The sequence below is a fragment of the Cnephaeus nilssonii genome, assembly GCF_951640355.1.
Source record: "Cnephaeus nilssonii genome assembly, chromosome: 16".
NCBI lineage: Eukaryota > Metazoa > Chordata > Mammalia > Chiroptera > Vespertilionidae > Cnephaeus > Cnephaeus nilssonii.
This window is the reverse complement of record NC_137087.1, coordinates 27,919,867-27,939,861: the sequence shown is the minus strand read 5'-3', so window position 1 is coordinate 27,939,861 and position 19,995 is coordinate 27,919,867. Positions and strand designations below refer to the sequence as shown.

At 38.7% G+C, this 19,995-nt stretch overlaps 1 protein-coding gene across 8 annotated transcripts in view; it reads right to left on the bottom strand.

The window, feature by feature from the left end:
• ANK3 (ankyrin 3) overlaps positions 1-19,995 on the bottom strand; it is a 597,115-nt gene that overhangs the window by 492,895 nt on the left and 84,225 nt on the right. For all 8 annotated transcript variants that reach the window (XM_079793859.1, XM_079793850.1, XM_079793863.1 and 5 more), the window contains exon 2: positions 16,546-16,584. In XM_079793859.1, coding sequence (XP_079649985.1) covers positions 16,546-16,584 — 39 coding nt within the window. The remainder of the gene's footprint in view (positions 1-16,545; positions 16,585-19,995) is intronic.

Genomic DNA, 19,995 nt, shown 5'->3' with positions numbered 1-19,995 from the left:
AAAGAAAGATCCCCCAAAATAAAAAATAGAGAAAGAGAATGGTTAGATTGGAGGGAGCAGCTTAAAGGGCTCTAGATCTGCTTTTTATTGTGGGAGAAATTAATAGAAGTCAAAAATAGACTTTTCACATGTCACATAAAGTCTAATGGAATATGACAACGCCATTAAACACATACACACACAGACACACACACACACACACACACACACTCACACACGCGCGCGCGCATGGCAGCCTTCTCTCAAGGAAGTGGAACTTCTGTCCCTACTCCTTAAGTGTGGACTGCATTTGGTGACTTATTTCCAAAAAGAGGAGTATGGAAAGGGAATAAAAAGGAACTTTTTAGTGCAAAACCTGGCAGACACTGCCTTGTACAGGGGACTGAGGTCAGCATCACCTGTGATAAGCCATGTTGACATCATATACTCTTTTTGTTGTTGTTTTGTTTTGTTAATCCTCACCCAAGGATATTTTTTCCATTGATTTTTAGAGAGAGTGGAAGGGAGGGGGAGAGACAGAGAGAGAGAAACATTGTGGCTCCCATGAGAGAGACACATCGATTGGTTGCCTCCTGCATATGCCCCGACCAGCCTGCAACCCAGGTATGTGCCCTTGACCAGAACTGAACCCGAGACCCTTCAGTCCGCAGGCCGATGCTCTTATCACTGAGCCAGACCAGCATGTACTCTTGATGTGGTTATGAGAAGGGGACTTCACCTCTGTGGCCATGTTCCCCCAAAGCCATAACCCAGTCTAACCAGGAGACAAACTCAAATAAAGGGACATTTTACAAAATACCTTGCCAGCATTCCTCAAAACTGTCAAGGTCATCAAAACCTGAGAAACGATCACAGGCTGGAGAAGGCTCTAGGAGACAGATGACTAAATGTAATATGGAGCTGGGAACAGAAAACAGGACAGTAGGGAAACACTAGTGAAATCCAAATAAAGAGTGTCGTTTAGTAAATAGTAATGTATTGATGCTGCTCAGTTTTGTACCATGGTAATGTAAGACAGTTACATTAGGGAACGGGGAATGGAGTATAAGGACTCTGAACTATCTTTGCAACTGTTCAAAGTAAGTCTAAAATTATTCTAACATAAAAAGTGTATTTAAAAGAAGGCAACTCTACATGGAATGAGCTCAAGGACATGTTATTTATTGATATACTCAGAGTGAAGTAAAATACATATAGCATAAAATCATTTTCTTTTCCGTATTAAAAAGACTATGCATGCGTGTGTAAAACTTGTATATGCATAAAATCTTCCTGTAAAGATAAATCTATTATTTTTTTATGTAAAGCGTTATCTCTGGGAAGGGGGACTGGATGGCTGAGGTAAAAAGAAGCCAAGATTTATTTTTCCAATATCTACACTTTTAGAGCTTTTAAGATTTTATGTAATGTTCACCTAATACCTATTTTTAAAAAGTTAAATATGTCCCTGATATCATCTCACAATCAGGGGCTGATAAGGACCTAAGCAGGGGTCCTCAAACTTTTTAAACAGGGGGCCAGTTCACTGTCCCTCAGACCGTTGGAGGGCCGGACTATAGTTTAAAAAAAAACTATGAACAAATTCCTATGCACACTGCACATATCTTATTTTGAAGTAAAAAAACAAAACGGCAAAAACACCCGCATGTGGCCCGCGGGCCGTAGTTTGAGGACGCCTGACCTAAAGTATTACTGTTTTATATGTAAACATGGTTCTTTGAAATGAGAAATAAAGCTTCATGGCCTTCACAACCTATTTGTAGAACGTAGTAGTAATAACGTGCTGGAACAATCATAACAGCGCTAACAAAGGGCTTACTATGTGTCAGGCATGACTGTGAGTATTACCCATGTACTAACTCACAATTACCTATGAAATCAAGGCTATTATTAGTATAAAGGATTTTCAGTATTACTAGCATTATTCACAAATGAGTTGGGCATTTTCCCTTGGCCTCTTAGAGGCTGTTTAGATGAAATTTCTCCATCTAAACTGTGGTTTTACTTCTTATGCTTATTCAATAATATAATGGAAGTGTGGCAAAGGGCCCAGCCATTTAATACCTTCTGTAAAGATTTATCATTCTATTCTATTGATAATTAGGCCACATAGACAATATACCATGTTGGAAACTCATTTGTCTCTGCTATCACGTATGTTTAATATAGCTTAAGCTATATATATCAATTGGAATATCCCCAAGGATTCTAACTCCAGAGAGTTTACCATCTGGAAAGAATGGTAATATCCTTATGTTAATATGATATTTTTCTTTTTGTTTTTAAAACAATTACTTTTGAGAATTGGTGTTCTAAAATTGGGGTATATGGACACCACCCCTCTCCATGGGTCTGTGGATAGATCCTGGATGGGGAAAAGTACATCTTTATGTTCACTAACATCTAACTGAAATCTAGCATCTCCTTGGATTATAAATATAGGCATGATACAAGCCACAGAACATTTGCAGTACCTGTGACTTTGACACCAGTAGAAATAACAGTTACTTTGTTATCACACTACAATTCAGCAGCTATCTCATGACATTGCTTAAATTCATCATGACTTCAAATATGCAACTGATATTAACCCCTCTGCTAGCCCTTATTACCTAATGCATTAAGTATGCCTATTACTTTATCACAATTTTTAACCTTTAGATAACTATTTCAACATAATTAACTTATCCACCATTTTATTTTACAGACTTAAAATTGTCTTCTGAGAAGGGGTTCTCAGGCTTCATCAGTGTGCCAAATATTCTCAAAAAGGTCAAGGAGGAGGTTAGCATGTAACAGGAATGCACTTGCCCCACTTGTCTTCAAACCAATGAGGACCCTACTCAGCAAATGTCTGTGCACTGACGAAATGAAAGAAGCCAACTTTCCTAACTAATGCTTTACGTGTGATTTAAAATAGTTCACTCTCCATTTTCTACAAAGAACTCAAAGGGAATGTGGAATTGGAGACAAGGTATCGGGCCTTTTTCCAATAGTCATTGACACACTGACACCTCACAAACAAAACCCCAGCAATGACCAAGGCCAGCACTGGATCCCCACTTGCTTGGGAAGGACACAGATGGTATAAGCTCATCCTGAATGCTTCCAGTAGCTCTGTCCTAAAAGGTGAGCATGGCCTCATGCAATACAATGCAAAACAGTGACTTCAAACAATAAAAAGCAAATGTTTTTCTCACAGTAGGCCAAATTATGAGGGGCAATGCAAATGATAATGTTTACATGCAAATGTTATATCATATCCCTGAATTTCAAAAACACTTCTATCTTCAAATAATTTACATAGAGAGCCATTTGCAAAAAGAAAAAAGAAAAAAAAACATGCTAAGTGCTATTTTAAGGCATAAACGTTTCTGGTTGCAATGATGAGATGTTGATTATCATAAGAAATTCCATCAAATGTGTTACTAAAATCCATAGCCAGTGGCTATAGAATTGCATGAATAACCAGCATAGTTAAATCATCAGAAAGAAAACAGGTTTAATTTCACATGAGATTTTCCTAGTGAAATCATGTTGGCAACTAATTATCACCACTTCCTCTTACTCATCACAAGCTATTCGTTCAATAACCTAGACTGCAATGTTGCCAGATATCAATATCAAGCTCGCTGATACACAGACGCTACAATCCATCCCTTTCTCCTGTGGGACCTGGCAGAAATCTGTATCATTTTACCCTCCCATATCCGCTGCTCCACCCGTAAGAGAACCGAGAAGAGTTCTGAGGCAAGCCTCTCAGTCTCACTCAATAAACACCAATGGAGAATTAAAAATGGATCACTGAAAATATAAACACTGGTTACAAGCCTTTGCCCAAGCATTTGCTTAAAAGCTGGTTGACTGGTGTTTGAAAGACAAAATCTGTGAAGGTCAAGAGGATTTACATAAAAGATGGCTCCAAAGAATTCAGTCAGAATAAATCCCGATGACAAAGGTTTCCGATCTTCTGTTCAGAGATGACTTTCTAGGACAAGAGAGGGAAAGCTAGTGCAGGTTCAAAGCCACCGATTTATGTCAGAGACGTGCAAAATAAATAAAGACCAGAAGTAGGAGAATGCAAAGCTACATGTATGTTTTCTTAATAAAAGAGTGGCTAAAGCAGTATTTGACTTCATGTTTTTATCAGAATTATTTTATCTTCCTCAAGGCCTAATTACAACACCTACTGGCTATAAGGTGGGTCTGTCCTTTTATTCTTTCTTTTTTTTTTTTTTAATCTTCTAGCAAGATCAAACCAAAAAAAGTTTCTCTGGAAAAGGCATTTCTACAAATAAAAACTCCCCAAATGATGTAAATACACAATACACAACACAAGAGCTGGTGTTAAAAATACAGAATCCAAAGAAAATAATGTCTCTTGTGTGATTGCTGGCTTGTGACAAAGCTTGTGAACGCCTCTCCTGGTTGCATAGCAACCATCTAGGCAGCAGTTCTAGCCTGTAAGAAATTTCCATGGGAGAACTGTGGAATAGAAGCTAACTACCCAGTATATTTTTCAAGGTTACCTGAATACGCAAAAGAAAAAAGGAAGATGGAATAATTCCCTTGTGGTTTCTAGAACCAAAAGTCTGGAAGGAAGGTCTCTGATGCTTTGAGCCCCTCTACAATAATTCCTCACCATGTCTACTCTAAGTAGACAACTCCCAAATGGGAAAGAAAGGCTCTAACACCCATAGGAACTACACCTTATTGAAACAAAATAACCACGCTCCATAAAAGTAAATCACTACATTCAAGAGTAAGAAGGTAAACGGCGCCTTCACTCCAAAAGTACCACCATTCACAGTCCACTCTCTATGCTGTTCCCAGGATCGCTATTGAACAGAACAAGATTTATTTTAGGTTTTGCTGTCATAGTTTTCCAATAAACACATTATTATGACTTATTCTTTTAGCATCTTTCACAATCCTTGAATATGGCTGACCACAGCACTGACAAGTCCATAAAATGAGTGATTCATTCCCATGGAGACTCATCTTAAAAGCTAGAGCCTGGTGAACATAATCAGTAAACTGACCGGCATCAGCACAACGGATAGGACAGACTAGCTTTCAGTCTGTCTCCATCCAGGGTGCACAGAGGAAGAAATAAACACACTATACCAGGAGTGATGAGTCCAGACCCAAATGCTCTTTAAAAAAAAAAAAAAAAAAAAAAGGTATCTTTATTGCTGAAAGTATTACAGATGTCCCTTTTCCCCCATTGACCTCTTATAGCCTGCAACTGTCCCCGCCCCAGGCCTTCACCACCCTATTGTCTATGTCCATAGGTTATGCACATATCCATGGAAGTTCCTTGATTGATCTCTTCCCATCTACTCCCGCCTTCCCTCTGAGATTCAATAGTCTGTTCTGTGTTTCTATGTCTCTACCTATTTTGTTCATCAGTTTATTTTGTTCATTGGATTCCACATATGAGTGAGATCATGTGATAGTTGTCTTTCTCTGACTGATTTATTTCACTTAGCATAATACTCTCCAGGTCCTTCCATGCTGTCTCAAAGGGTAATCAGTCCTTCTTTTTTACTGCTGTATAGTATTCCACGGTGTAAATGTACCATAGTTTTTGCTCTTAAACAAGGGAAAAGTAGAGGCCTACATGCCTTGGTGGACTGGCATTAGTTTCTCTATACTTAGTTACAGACTCTAACCCTTGGATGTTTTATGTCCAGGCCACCCAGGAACAGGGCTTGCCTACTTCTCCCAGGGAAATTATATAAATGGGTCATGTGGTCTCTTAAATAAGTGAGTTGAATAGTGGGACAGTAGAACCAAGTGGGACCAAGGTCTGGGTTCCAGTCCCAGGTAGGTCAATCCTAGGGTGTGTACTAGTATAAGTTATAGAAACTCAACTTCTGTTTCTTGATCTCTCAAGTTAAATTCAGAAGAGCTTTCCTGCCCATTTCACAAGAATGGTCCACAAATCAAATAATGTCAAAGTAACAGAAAACATATACAAAGTTCTATGCAAATATTCTTTCGGATTTTACCCATGTTTTTAAAAAAATGTATTTTATTGATTTCAGAGAGGAAGGGAGAGGGAGAGAGAGATAGAAACACCAATGATGAGAGAGAACCATTGATCAGCTGCCTCCTGCATGCCCCACTCTCAGGATGGAGCCTGCAACCCAGGCATATGCCCTGACCAGGAATGGAACCCTGACCTCCTGGTTCATAGACCAATGCTCAACCACTGAGCCATGCTGGCTGAGTATATTTTGCCCACTTCTTGCTTCCACAAGCCATATTGTAGGGCTGTCATACTGCTACTGATTATCTCCATAGCTCCAAACTATTAGTGGAGAGTAACATATTTCAGCTTATTTCTGTCTAAATAGAAGTACTTGAGAAAATACAAAAATGCAACCCTATCATTAGATCTTAAACCAGCAGAAAATTTAGTGCCAGCTGCTGATGAGTAGCAATACTGATAATTAGAAAAGGAACAGAGAAAATGAAAGGTAGTCATTCTTCTGTTCCCTATACTCCTGACTTTTACAAATGATGCATTTCTTAGGTTTTTCATTGGCTGATTTAGGACAAAAATAAACACAATTATAAATTGGGCCAGGGAACATTTTCTTTTGTAATACTGATAACAGTACAACAGTATAAACCATTTAAAAGCTTTTGACTAATCAAATTAATTGGTCTCATGAAATTATTTAGAAAAAGTACACATCAATGTTTCTAAAACATGTATTTTTATAGAAAGAAAAGCCTTCCTTCATTTGGTGATTAAAAATATTTACTTTTTCATTAAAAAGTATGCCCTGTATATAAAAGCACTCATATATCTGTTGAATTAAAAGTGAATAGTTGTCAATTTTAATTTTAGATACCGAAGAGTGTCTAATAGCTGATTAAGGTAAAACCTTGCTAGGCTTGTACTCATGAACTGTCAACCTTTGTTTAAGCATAGATAACATCTTTTGCAGAAACTGTTGAGTTTACTTAATAAAGCAGGCGGGTAAAAGAGGCCAGTCTTTATCAGGGGAGAGCCCAGAGGAGAGAGCAGAATTTGAGATGGAACACTGTCCCTAACCAGCTGAGAAGCCTTGACCGGCCACATTAGTCATTTCAGCCTCCTCCACAATTTCAGAAGCATCACCTATGTCATGATAAACGTGCTGGAATCATCAATAGCTAAGTCTACCAGCAGAATGTGACTCTCCACTCACTGCACCCCAGATCCGGCAGGAAGAAAACTTGCACATAACAGATGTATGGAATGCACCCAACAAGCTGTTGTGTAGTGAGTTCAAAGTCTCAGCTCATGCAGAGGTATGAGGGAAATAAGAGAGCTTAAACCTTTCTTTGAAATGGAACAGATATAGAACTGTAAAGGAAATACAGTCTTTGCCTTCCCTAAGGCAAGAACTGATAAAAAGCATTCCCTTCCAGGTCTACATGCAGAGAACTCATATTTTCTCAGTGATGCCCTGTGCTGGGCACCGTACCGGAGGTTACTAAAATTCCCATGAAGTAAGCACCTTATTTACTTCAGAGGTGAGGAACCAGAGCTCCAAGAAGAACAGCGTCTTGCTGTGTGACATTCAGACAGCGAGGATGGGACTAAAATTTGCGTGTCCATAACTGACTCTCAGGCTCACCTACTTTCCTTGCACCACACATGTCCTCTATTTCTAATTTGTTTTTAATCTTACCAAGAAAGGCTAAATGCAACCTTGAGTTACTAAGTCATTGCAAAAGGCTGCCTATTGAATCCTGGAAACTTTCTGTTAAAGAGCAACATATTTATATGCCAGAAGGTTTAGCATATGTTCCATCTATATAATTTCCAAGTACCTATCAGCACAGTGCCCAGGAATCCTGACAAGGCTGACATCTTAATTGCTGACTCTTTTCTCAGGAAGTTATACATGCCTCCAATTATAGCCAGATATTCAACACACTGGACCAAAGTTGAAATAAATAAGTGAAGTAACAACTGTCACCAATACGGCTTTAGTAGCTAGGAAGCAACTGTAGTGAATGTTAAAACATTAGTGGGAGGTAGGAGGGATTAGAGGTCAGAGAGCAGAGGTAAAGAGCAATCGGTACCCGAAAACTGGAGAAGAGGTGCAGAGAACAGAGAGAGGGGGGCTTACAGCTGAGGAGAAACCAGCCACACAGTTCTTATTGTCAGCAGCAGCGACAGCTGAATTCCCTGGGGGTGGCCAGCCACAGCCAGTACTTGAAAGGTCACACCTGAAATTCTCTGAGCAATGTTCCTGCTCTCCCTGATTCAGAATCCAATAGATCAGCAGACAGCATAGCGCTGGAAAGAGCATGATTTTGGCGATTGTTTGGATCTGGGTTCAAATCCAAGTTCTCCTATTTATCAACTATTTCACCTCTCAGTTCCCATCTATAAATTGGGGTAATTAAACCAGGCTCACGAAGCTACTGGAGAATCAAATGAGTTAACATCATGTTGCGCATACAGGCCACTCAATGGATGTTAGCTCCTTTCTTTCACTGTGCCATAAGAATCAGTCATCTAGTTATAGGCTCAAAAGGCAAATCATAATCAGTTACCTCAGGAAGTCATTTTCTCTTTCCTGCATCTAAGAAAGAATACTATGTGGCCTCTTTTCTTTATGGCCTGAGAGAGAATCACTTTTCATTTCAATAACCTCTTGAGTTGGGAATTAGAGACTGAGCAGGGAATGATAATACATTCTACTCTATCCTGAAGAAAGAAACCCATCATTGTAGCTTGAACAGTATTTGTCACACTGAAGCTCCTCCCCTGGGGATGAATTAGCAGAGTCACTCCTATCAAGAGGGTCAGTAGGGCCTGGTTGGTGTGGCTCAGTGGATGAGCATCGACACATGAATAGGAGGTCACAGTTCGATTCACAGTCAGGGCACATGCCTGGTTGCAGGCTCCATCCCCAGTAGGGGGCATGCAGGAGGCAGTTGATCGATGATTATCTCTCATCATTGATGTTTCTATCTCTCCCTCTCCCTTCCTCTCTCTGAAATCAATAAAATATTTTTTTTAAAAAGAGGCTAAGTAGGGATCTGGAATTATTGAGATATTTTTAGAGTTCTAACTTATTGTATACACTATGCATACACATGTGTATGTACATATATATGTTATATACAGTAATATCTATATACACATAGTGATAATACACACATTAGCTAAATAAACAAACATATAGCATTAAAGACCAAAATGAGATTGCCATTCCCCAATCTTGTTTCACCTATTTTGATCCAACATTTAGAATATCACCAATGGATATGGAGCTGTGTGGCACGTGGGGGGAGGGAACTGTCCATGGCAAGAAACTTTGACCATTATGAAATTGGATTTTAAAACACCATTTCCTGGACCCACCACCAACTGCTTGTCTACTGCTTCATTACTACACTAGTCAGAGTTTTGAGTCCTCATAATTTTCTGGGTTTTAATCTTCTCTTGAAACGTACTACATGGAAGATGGGCTTAGAATGTCATCCACTGAGGAAAAGGAAAAAGCAAGGGGCATGTGCACGTTAATGATGGTGATATGTAACACTTACCAAACACATATAATGGGCCAGAACTTTTTTTAATCCTCACTCACCCAAGGATATGCTTTTTATTGATTTTAAAGAGAGAGAAAGGGACAGAGAGAAAAACAAACATTGATGAAAGAGGAACATAGACTGGTTGCCTCCCACAGGCACCCTGACTGGGAATTGAACCCACTATCTAAGTATATGCCCTGACCCGCAACCTTTTGATGTACGGGATGACACTGCAATCGACTGAGCTACTACCCACCAAAACATTCTTAAGAAAGGTGCATTCATTTCATTTTCACAATAACTCGAATAGCTAAGTACCCGCTTAGAAACGAGAAAATGGAGGGATAAAGGATTCAGGCAACTTGTTCACAATTCCTAACGAGCAACTATTCTGCCAGACTCCAACGACTGCACCATCCTGCCCTCCAAAAGGAGATCATTTGTGATCAGGAACCATAATGTTACCAAGCTAGGACAATACTTTTCATCAAAAATAGGAGCGCTAGAGACATGAATTTACCTTATAATGTCAGGGTACTAATTTGAGTTCTAGAGACTCAATTAAGAGATGTTCACATATAAGTATGAGCATGGGTTTGGATGTGATATGGATAAAACTATGAAAAGGCCTGCCACAAAGGGGACTTCCACGAGAATTAAAAAAGATAAAGTGACATAACATGGCACTGTCCAGGAAGCCTGGCCTCTCCCCCACTACTTCAGAGATTAACATGCCCTGATACCTTAGCATATCGTAATCCACAACTGCATCCAATGTGATATGAAGCATGGCTATACTAGATTTATCTCCTTAGCAGAGAATTCAAAGCCCCTGGCAAGACTCTAGCCTACATTTTCAGCCATATTTACCACCTTTTTGATTTCTGAATAAAAATGTGATCTGAAATTGTGCCCAAACATATTTTCTAAAAATTAAACATTTTAAAATAATTCTACAGTTCACAGTTCCAACATAGTTAAAAAAATAAGTGCGATTTTTTAAACCAAATTTTTAAATTAAACTTTGCAAGTTAAACAGAATAAAAAGAATTAAAAGGTAAAGAAACTCTAGAAAAATATTTGCCACTCATGGAGCTAAAAGACTAATAATCTTAATACATAAAAAGCTCATATAAATTGACGAGAAAACATTAATACTCTAATAAAATAATACCCAAAGACAGATAGACAATGCACAAAAAAGTTAAATGTTTACTGAGCATGGTGAAAATGATCTATCTCATTAGTGATCAAAGAAATGCAATGTTGGACGGAACCCTTTTGTAGACAGATTCTTTTGCTGAGTACAATTTCCATTGTTGGTTTCCAAATGTATTTTTATAGAAAAAAATAAAATAGATTATCCCTCCACCTTAAGGGAGACAGTAAACACCAGCATTGGCTGTCTGGGAGAAAATGCTAAACTTCATTTCTGAAACCTTTAGCAACTTCGTGTGGTTCTGGAAAACACAGGAGGGGCAGTTGAGAAATTAGATTTTCTCATAAGCAGAACAACAGTCATCATTTTGTGAGAGCATTTTGTGAGATTTACAATTTCTGGTTATAGAGCTTTTGGTCTGCTGAGCCAGGATTCTAACTAAGCTCATGGGTTTTTTGCATGTGATAATTAGATGTTATTAATGAGTTGATATTTATAAGATGATTTTTAATATAGATAAACTATATACTTTTATAATGATTTTGATTAACTGATACTAATTTTTTAATCTTCCAAATCAGCCTCTCCCCCTCTCTCTCTCTCTCTCTCTCTCTCTCTCTCTCTCTCTCTCACACACACACACACACACACACACACACACACACACATTCCTAACACATTTTTTAAAGGGCCAAAAATAACATTATTCTCTTTAGAATACAAAGCAAACATGTCTTCTTTGAATGTCAGAGAAAAATGTTTTGGAACTGATATTCCAAAGACAATGGGAGTCTTCTTCCTACTGACCACACACATTCAAGAGGATCCCACATGAAACAGCAAAGAGGAAAGAAAGACGCGTCTGAGCTGTCAGATCCATCCTGTGACCAAAATGAATGACAGCGAATGCCGCCAGCCAGCACATTCTCACTTCTGAACCTGATATAAACCAGTGTCTCCACATAAAGACCTTCAGGGCATTATGTCTGCATTGTGGTAGTTCTGATTGTTCTGGATGTAAAGTGAAAACAAACCTTTGCCAACAGCAGGAATCATCAGGTATTTTTAGTCAGCCTCATTGTAACCTATACCCTCAAATTGGGCATGAGTCAATTCTGACAGTTCTTAGAATTGTGTCATTTAGGATTCAGACTGCTCCTCGCACGAGGCAGCATTGTTCCTGATGACTCATAGTCCAGAGTTCAAAGACAAAAGAATTCTATCCGAGAGGCTCACGCTTTCCTTCATCCTTTATATTAAGTCAATCGAAAGTTCTGACAGCACACGCATCTTTAAATGTCAGCTTGCATTCACAAACATCTAAATCACAGGCTTGGCTTTGGCGTACAAGAGTTTAAACGTGATCTCGGTTTCTTAAATGCTGCCACTTGACTCACATTCTATAAAAACACATAATCAAGGTAGTGGGGTGAGGCGGGGGGGATGAAGAATCAGTTACCAGGCATCATAAATGGATTTCCTTTCATTTTTATTGACACTCTTCTTACCTCATTAAACTCAGAATTCATCCAAGCCACCCCTTCCATTTGTGCACTATGATGTCATATCTCCTCATCTCTACTCCCAGGAGCACTTTAATATTTTAACTGGGTGAGAGGATTCAATAACAAGGATTCTGTGTTGCCTCCTGAGGCCCCAAACATAATTTTGATGGCAAAGTGATTAGGGTGCTGGAGCTAGAGGAGCAGGGGTGGATGCCAAGCAATGAGGGACCTCATTAGAGTTCAGATCTCTGACTTCCTTGAAACTGTGACAAGAAAGAAGGCAAACTGAGCCAACAGTCCAGCTTTCCAAAGCACCAAGGCAGTTGGTTTTATACACAAAACCAGAGAGAGGCCAGAAGAGATGCTCCCAAGATGCCAAAAGTGTAAAGGAGAAGAAACGTTTCACATTGGAGATAAAAGGCATCAACTCCCAGCCTCTTTTTGCCCCAGTCAGTTCCAATCATTCACCTCGCTGAGTGGTGGTGTTAGAGCCTAGAGAAATCATTTCAGTCTGCATCCCAGTAGCTGCCTCATGTCTTCCCACCACAGGCACCAAGTCAGCACTTCGGTAAAGACAGCACTTAAACCACTGGAAGATCGCTACAGAAGGTGGCATCAGCACACATGCATTGCAGAAGCTCTTTGGCTGAAGGCTAGACAAAGAAGGTTGGTCAAATACACAAATACAGCCTGGCTGGCTTGGTTCAGTGCTTGAGCATCAACCTATGAACCAGGAGGTCACGGTTTGATTCCCGGTCCCAGCCCAGGTTGCAGGCTCTCTCGATCATCAGTGTGGGGCGTGCAGAAGGCAGAGCCAATCAATTATTCTCTCTCATCATTGATGTTTCTATCTCTCTCTCCCTATCCCTTCCACTCTAAAATCAATAAAAATATATTTTTTAAAAATACACAAATTCATGATCAGAACAGAACAAGAAAGTCCAAAATCCACACATGGAGAGTTGTTTCATTCTCACATAAGGTTTTTAAAAAAATAAATACAGAACTCCTACCATTTGCAACATGGATGGACCTGGAAAATATTATGCTAGGTGAAATAAGCCAGTCTGAGAAAGATAACTATCACATGATCTCACTCATTTGTGGAATATAATGAACATAAACTGATGAACAAAAGTAGGTCCAGAGACATAGAAGCATCAAACAGATTGTCCAACCTCAGGGAAGGCAGGGAAGGGTGGGAGTATGTAGGTGTGGGGGAAGGAGGGAGTTAAGTGATCAACCAAAGGACTTGTATGCATCCAGATAAGCATAATCAATGGATATAAACACTAGGGAGGCGAGGGCATGTGCTGGGGAGCAGGAGCCGCCAGGGAGAGGTCAATGGGGGAAAAAGGAGACATATGCAATACTTTGAACAATAAAGAATTTAAATTTTTTGCCGAAACCGGTTTGGCTCAGTGGATAGAGCGTCAGCCTGCAGACTCAAGGGTCCCAGGTTCGATTCCGGTCAAGGGCATGTACCTTGGTTGTGGGCACATCCCCAGTAGGGGGTGTGCAAGAGGCAGCTGATTGATGTTTCTCTCTCATCGATGTTTCTAACTCTCTATCCCTCTCTCTTCCTCTCTGTAAAAAAATCAATAAAACTGTTAAAAAAAAAAAGAATTTAAATTTTTTTAAAAAGTAAATCACATTAAAAAAATTAAATAATTCAATCTTTTGATAATACATATTTTTGTTCTTCAACAGAGTATTGGTGAAATCCATCTTTCACTCATTCTAAAAATGGTATCAATTATTAACTATACTGTATTAAAAATTCTAAAATGTGGTCAGAAAATGCTTTTGAGCAGCCATAGAACCCTAGAAACACAGTAAGGAGTGGCTGGAACATACCCATCTCTCTTGCAATTCTGTCATTATTATTTCAGACAACCTCTTAAGATTTGTATTTACCCAACTATATAAAGCGAAAGTTTGGGGTCAGACATATAAAAGGCCATCTTAGCTTTGAATTTTAAAGACCTCTGCTGAACTCTGTGTAGTCACTAACTAGATTTACAGTCTTGGTCCAATAATTTTACATATGATTCAACTTTTAACTTTAGAAAATAAAGATAGTTATTTTACCTCTTAAAATTATTGGAAAAAGGAAATATACTCTAAAAATGCAAACATTCTTCAAGAGATCAGACATATTATACATGGGTAAGATGGGATTAAGTGTAGGACTCAGATGAATCTGGTTTTTGCTTATTACTAATAACACAAATAGCACTGATCAGCAACATTAAACACACTACAGAGCTTGGGTCCTGCTGGTGACATGATGAGAAATGCTTTTTGAACCAATGTAAAAACTCAGTAAGACTGCAATATTCTTTTTAGTAGCTCATGACAAAAAATCAGTATTACTCTACCATATCACTGAATAACAATTTAAAAGTAACATCATTATAGAAAAATAAAGTGCACTTATATTTCAAAGAATTATAATACTAAGTGTTAAAGAAAAAAATAATAAAACTTTTCAAAGATAGAAAATAGAATTATAAGTTAATTATTATTGGGTTTGGTCATATGAAATAGCTGGTATTCGACTATTTTGCCATACCAAAATGGCAGTTTCACATATAGACTTATCATATTTGATATGATTCCCATCATATTTCTGCATATGAATCTACTAGAGGCCCGATGCACGAAATTCATGCAAGAATAGGCCTTCCTTCCCCAGGCTGCTGGCACCGGCTTCCCTCTGGCACTCGGGACCCGGGCTTCCCTTGCAGTCCCAGCTTCGTCTGGAAGGTCATCCGGAAGGACATCCGGTCTAATTAGCATATTATGCTTTTACTAGAGGCCCAGTGCATGATTGAATCATGCACGTTTAGGGTCCCCTACACGCTTTCGCTTTTCGCGGTGGAGCTGGGTGCCTGTCTGCTGGTGCACCAGGCCTTTCAGAAGCCTCCGGTGCGGCGGAGGCTTCTGAAAGGCCTGGTGCCGGAGCAGACAGGCACCCAGCTCCCCCACTTTTGATGGTCTGCGGCCGCTGAGGGGGGCTACCCTGCTGTTGAGAGGCGCAGGGGGCAGGACTCCCGCCCCCTGCGCCTCTCAACGGCCGCTGAGGGGGGCTGCCGCGGACACCTGGCTACCCTGCCGTTGAGAGGCGCAGCTGGGTGTCCGCGGCAGGCCCCCTCAGCGGCCGGGAATCTGGCCGTTGAGAGGTGCAGGGGGCGGGAGTCCCACCCCCTGCGCCTCTCAACAGCAGGGTAGCCCCCCTCAGTGGCAGCGGATCCGTGCCTCTCAATGGCCGGATAGGCCACCCCAAGTCCCGCCCCCCAGCCTCCCGCCGCCCAATCGTGGGCGTAGCGGAGTAATGGTAATTTACATGTTACTCTATTATTAGATAGGATTATTATAGATATATATGAATGCAGAAGTCACCTTAGAAAAAAACACTAAGCCATAAAAACATGATCTGTATTATTTTATCACTTCTTTTGTCACTGAGTTAAATGTTTTATCTCACAGCAAACTGATGAGGTAGGTACTAATACTAATCCATTTCAAATGAGGAAAATGAAGCATAGTACAGTTTAGAACCAAGACCATGGAGCCCAGCAGAATTGACATTCAAATGCAGTCTGCCCTAACCCTGACCTTGGCCTCCCAGTTGAAAAGAATGGCTACCACTAAAAGCATGAAGAGTAGTGGATGTTATGAACATATGGAGAGGTGAATGGTGGAGACTCCCAGAAAATGGGAAACTGAGGGGGAGAGTTGGAGCATATATTCATCACTGTTTAGCGGAAAGGCACCTGCACAGCTCACTGCGCAGAATCCCCTCCAGGTGAGACAGACATATCAGCTTATCATGGCTACAAACTATCTCACTATTATAATCACCAAACTGGCTCCCCTTGTTCTAACTCCAGATCCAAAGCAAATGACTGATCACAATTGGACTTCCATGTAGGCTTTTCAAGAAAGAGAATGTACTAATGTTTTAAACCAAACGTTGTTTTCATGGCGTTCTAAATGGAAAAATTGATGCTCTATCTGTCTCCAAGGAACATGGCTACTCTTATATGCCATAAGATCAAGCCACAAACTGCACAGCTGAGGACCAGATGTGGCTTATAGTGAACACCCTCAAGGTACCATCCTACCATGAGCACATGTCCAGGTGGCCCCTCTAGGCAAAACTGTAAAAGCTTTCAAATTGTTTTCTAATTTAATTTAAAATAATAAACCGGTTAAAAAGTAGCACCACATACAAAAATTCATTGGGGTCCACGTTTATAATTACTACAAAGAAGGGAAACCAAAAATAATATATTTGATTCATTCAGTGTAAATTTCCTTTACCTTTCTAGAGCTTCGTGAATAGTAGGATCCATAGTCACCCTAAAAACAAAGAAACAAACATTTAGCAAACGTGAAAGAATGTTGTATATTTACCATGGCAGTTTACAAATGCTTATTATTAATGGACTTAAAAACATAGAAAGTGCCTTAAAGGAGACCACAAAGAAAAACAGTAAGTACGATGGCTTATAGTAAAAGAAGTCTGCAGAAAATGCTTAGATATCTACACAATAAAGAAATGTTCAGATATACACACATCCAATCAATGGTACTGATAATCTGGATAATTTTTTTTAATGAAGATGTGTCAAATACATAAAAAATATAACCTTGAGCTTAAAATGAATATGCCCATGACATACAACTCTAATCATTATAATAAAGATAATGCAAAACCAATTTTCCTTTTCCTCTGGGTGAAAACGCTGGCATAGTAAAACACTTGCCCAAGCCATTTTCCTTCACAGTTATTATGAGAAGCCCATTTTCTCTCTCAAACTTCATTACCCTAAATATTGCTTATCAAGGTCCAGAAAAGCAAGGCATGTAAAAGCCAAAAACCTGATTATGTAAGAGATGATATGGTACCTATAACTTTATTAAGGAATAAATATGAGAAACTAAGGTCCACAATGAAGGTTAGGGCTGACTTTCTGCTTTTATAAAGTGCTAACTTTATTATTGTTATGCCCAGAGTTCAGGGTCCCCAATAATCAACCACCAGGGAGCCTTTTCTCCGATGCAAAAGCAAAGAGTCTTTATTCAAACCCGGGTTTGGCTCCCAGCCTCCTCCTGACGCAGCAGTGGGGCAAGAGAGAGAACCCCGGGGGAGGGGTAGTTTATAAAGGGTTGGTCATTTGGGTGGGCTTAGGGAAGTGACGTGGGTTACAGAGATTGCTTAATTTGGACTGAGTCTACTTCTCTACACTCCTATTGGCAGGTTTATGCAACTGTTACATTCTCGCGGTTTTCTAAGAAAAGGGAGTCATATACATAGTTACACAGGATGGAGGGTACAGTACATTTTGTGCTGGCCTGCTCTGCCCTTTCAATTATATCTGGGGGGAAATGCATTTAGCCCACTGTTTACTAAGACACAGTAATATGTGCAAGTGTAAATTATTCCAACTGGTATCAAAGTTTAAATATGTAGAATGTGAAGAAAGGAAAATTCTACTTTGTACCTTTAGCTCTAACGATGCTTGCATTAGTTAATTCAACTCAACCAAAGCTATATAAATTGACACCACAAAAATTATTTGATCCTGCGAGCTTTTATAAATCCACTATCAAATAATAAAAAACTAAATCTGAAACTTGAAATTTCTAGTTGAGGTTCTGATAAAGAAAATAAACATTTCTAAAACCTTACTTTATTCTTAGTATTCAGCCATATTTTCTTATTTAACCTTCACAACAACTTCTAAAATAGTAACTTTAATAATGTTTCTAACCATAAAAGCAATATGTATTCATTGTAGAAAATATGCAACATATAGAAAAAAAGCCAATCATGATCATACCACTTAAAACAAAATTAATATATTCTGTTGTTCCCTTTAAATATACACAGTCACACACACATGGTGTTTTAAACAAGATTAGGATTATACCGCATATCCAGTATATACTGTCTTTTTCTCTTAACATTGAATCATCTTTATACATAACAGTCTTCAAAAACACAATCTTAATCATTGCATCCCAATCTTCGTATTCAAAAGGGAAACATCTGTTTAAACATTTACTAATATTTATTATTTAAGTTGTTTTTGTCTAGTATATCTAACATCATAATAATATCTGTATACAAAAATCTTGACATTTTATCCTTAAGTGAAATTCACCAAAATAAAACTTAGAAGAAAAGGCATAAACTTTTTCCACGGCATCTGTTTATAGTCTGCCCACGAAAAGGACAATTAGCAGTGTAGCTTGGTTCCTATTTCTCAAATATTCACAAATGTATCTTAACATTTTTATAAAATACTTTTATTTCATAGTAAAAATGGTGTCTACTTTTAATTTTCATTATTTTTTCTTATCATTACTTCTGAATAATTTTTTAATTTATGGTGATTATCTTATTGTTTTTTACCATTTTTGCTTAGGAAATTTGTAGTTTTCTTATTAATTTGTAAAAGCTCTTTATACTATAGATATTAATAATGCATGTATCATAATTGTATAAAGATATTCATTTGCCTTCCCAGTCTGTATTTGCATTTAGGTTCAGTTTCTCATGGTTTTTGATGCACAGAAGTTTAAATTTTATGTAAACATATCAATAATTTATTGGTTTCTATGGTTTCTTCTATGGTTTCTATGCTTAGAAAGTTCTTCCCCTGTCCAATTTCAATTAAATAGCTACTTATATTTTCTTTTACTTGCCCTCCAACCCCTGCCGAAATCTTTTACCCTTAGCTCCATTTTTTTCAATCTGTATAGAACCTTTTGTAGGTATGCTATGAGGTGAGTACTTAATGAGATTTCTGATAACTCTCTCTCTCAGCCCTTTTCCCAAAACAATTGGTAAAATCACATATATATTCCTTCCTGGCTCATCTATAGAAGGTTCTCTTTGAGAGCAGTTGCTTTGAGGTACAATCTGAGCTCTCAGATTGGGGATGACGATACTTATCGTACAGTTTTGTTGTAAGGATTAAACTAGGTAATTTACAGTCAGCACTTACTTTATGCCTAGCACAGTGCATGTGCTCAGTAAGTCAAGGACTGAGTATCAAATTCAGGGCTCTATTTCTTCCCTTTGATCCACCTGTTAATCCTTGTACTCATAGTGTGAACTGGATAGAACATATAATATCTGGTAGGAGAAATATCTCCAACCACTTTTTCAAAAATGTCCTGGCTATTCTCACCTGTTTGTTCTTTACATGAGCCCAAATCACTTTTCATTTCAGTTATTCTTAGGATGCTTTTTTTCTCCCACAATTATCTCTTTCTCTCTCTCTTTTTGGCATGCCTAATTACATAGGCCCAAACTTCCAAAACAATGTTTAAAAGTGATACTTTTTAACCGATTAAAATAGTTAAGATTCTAGAATCTCATCATTAAGTTTGAGTTGGCTATAGTTTTAAAGCAGTAGTCTTTAGAATACTAAAGAATCATCCTTCTATTCTTAGTTTTTCAATTATTGTTATCTCCATCCCACAGAGGAAACTAACTTTTAAAGATAACGTAAGTTACCCGAAGTCATACAGCCAGTACATAGTGGGGCCTAAATGCACACACAAGTTGTCTGGTTTCAATGCCTTTTTATTTTCCAATGCAACCATGATACCACCCTGTAAAACATTCCATCTCCAACCCAGCAATGTGCTTTGTCCAAAATGTAACCATAGGAATTCATTAAGACCATATAAAGCATCTTCTTATAAAAGTGACATGATAAAGAATGGCTAATTTCCCAGCTGATCTGAAGAAATGTA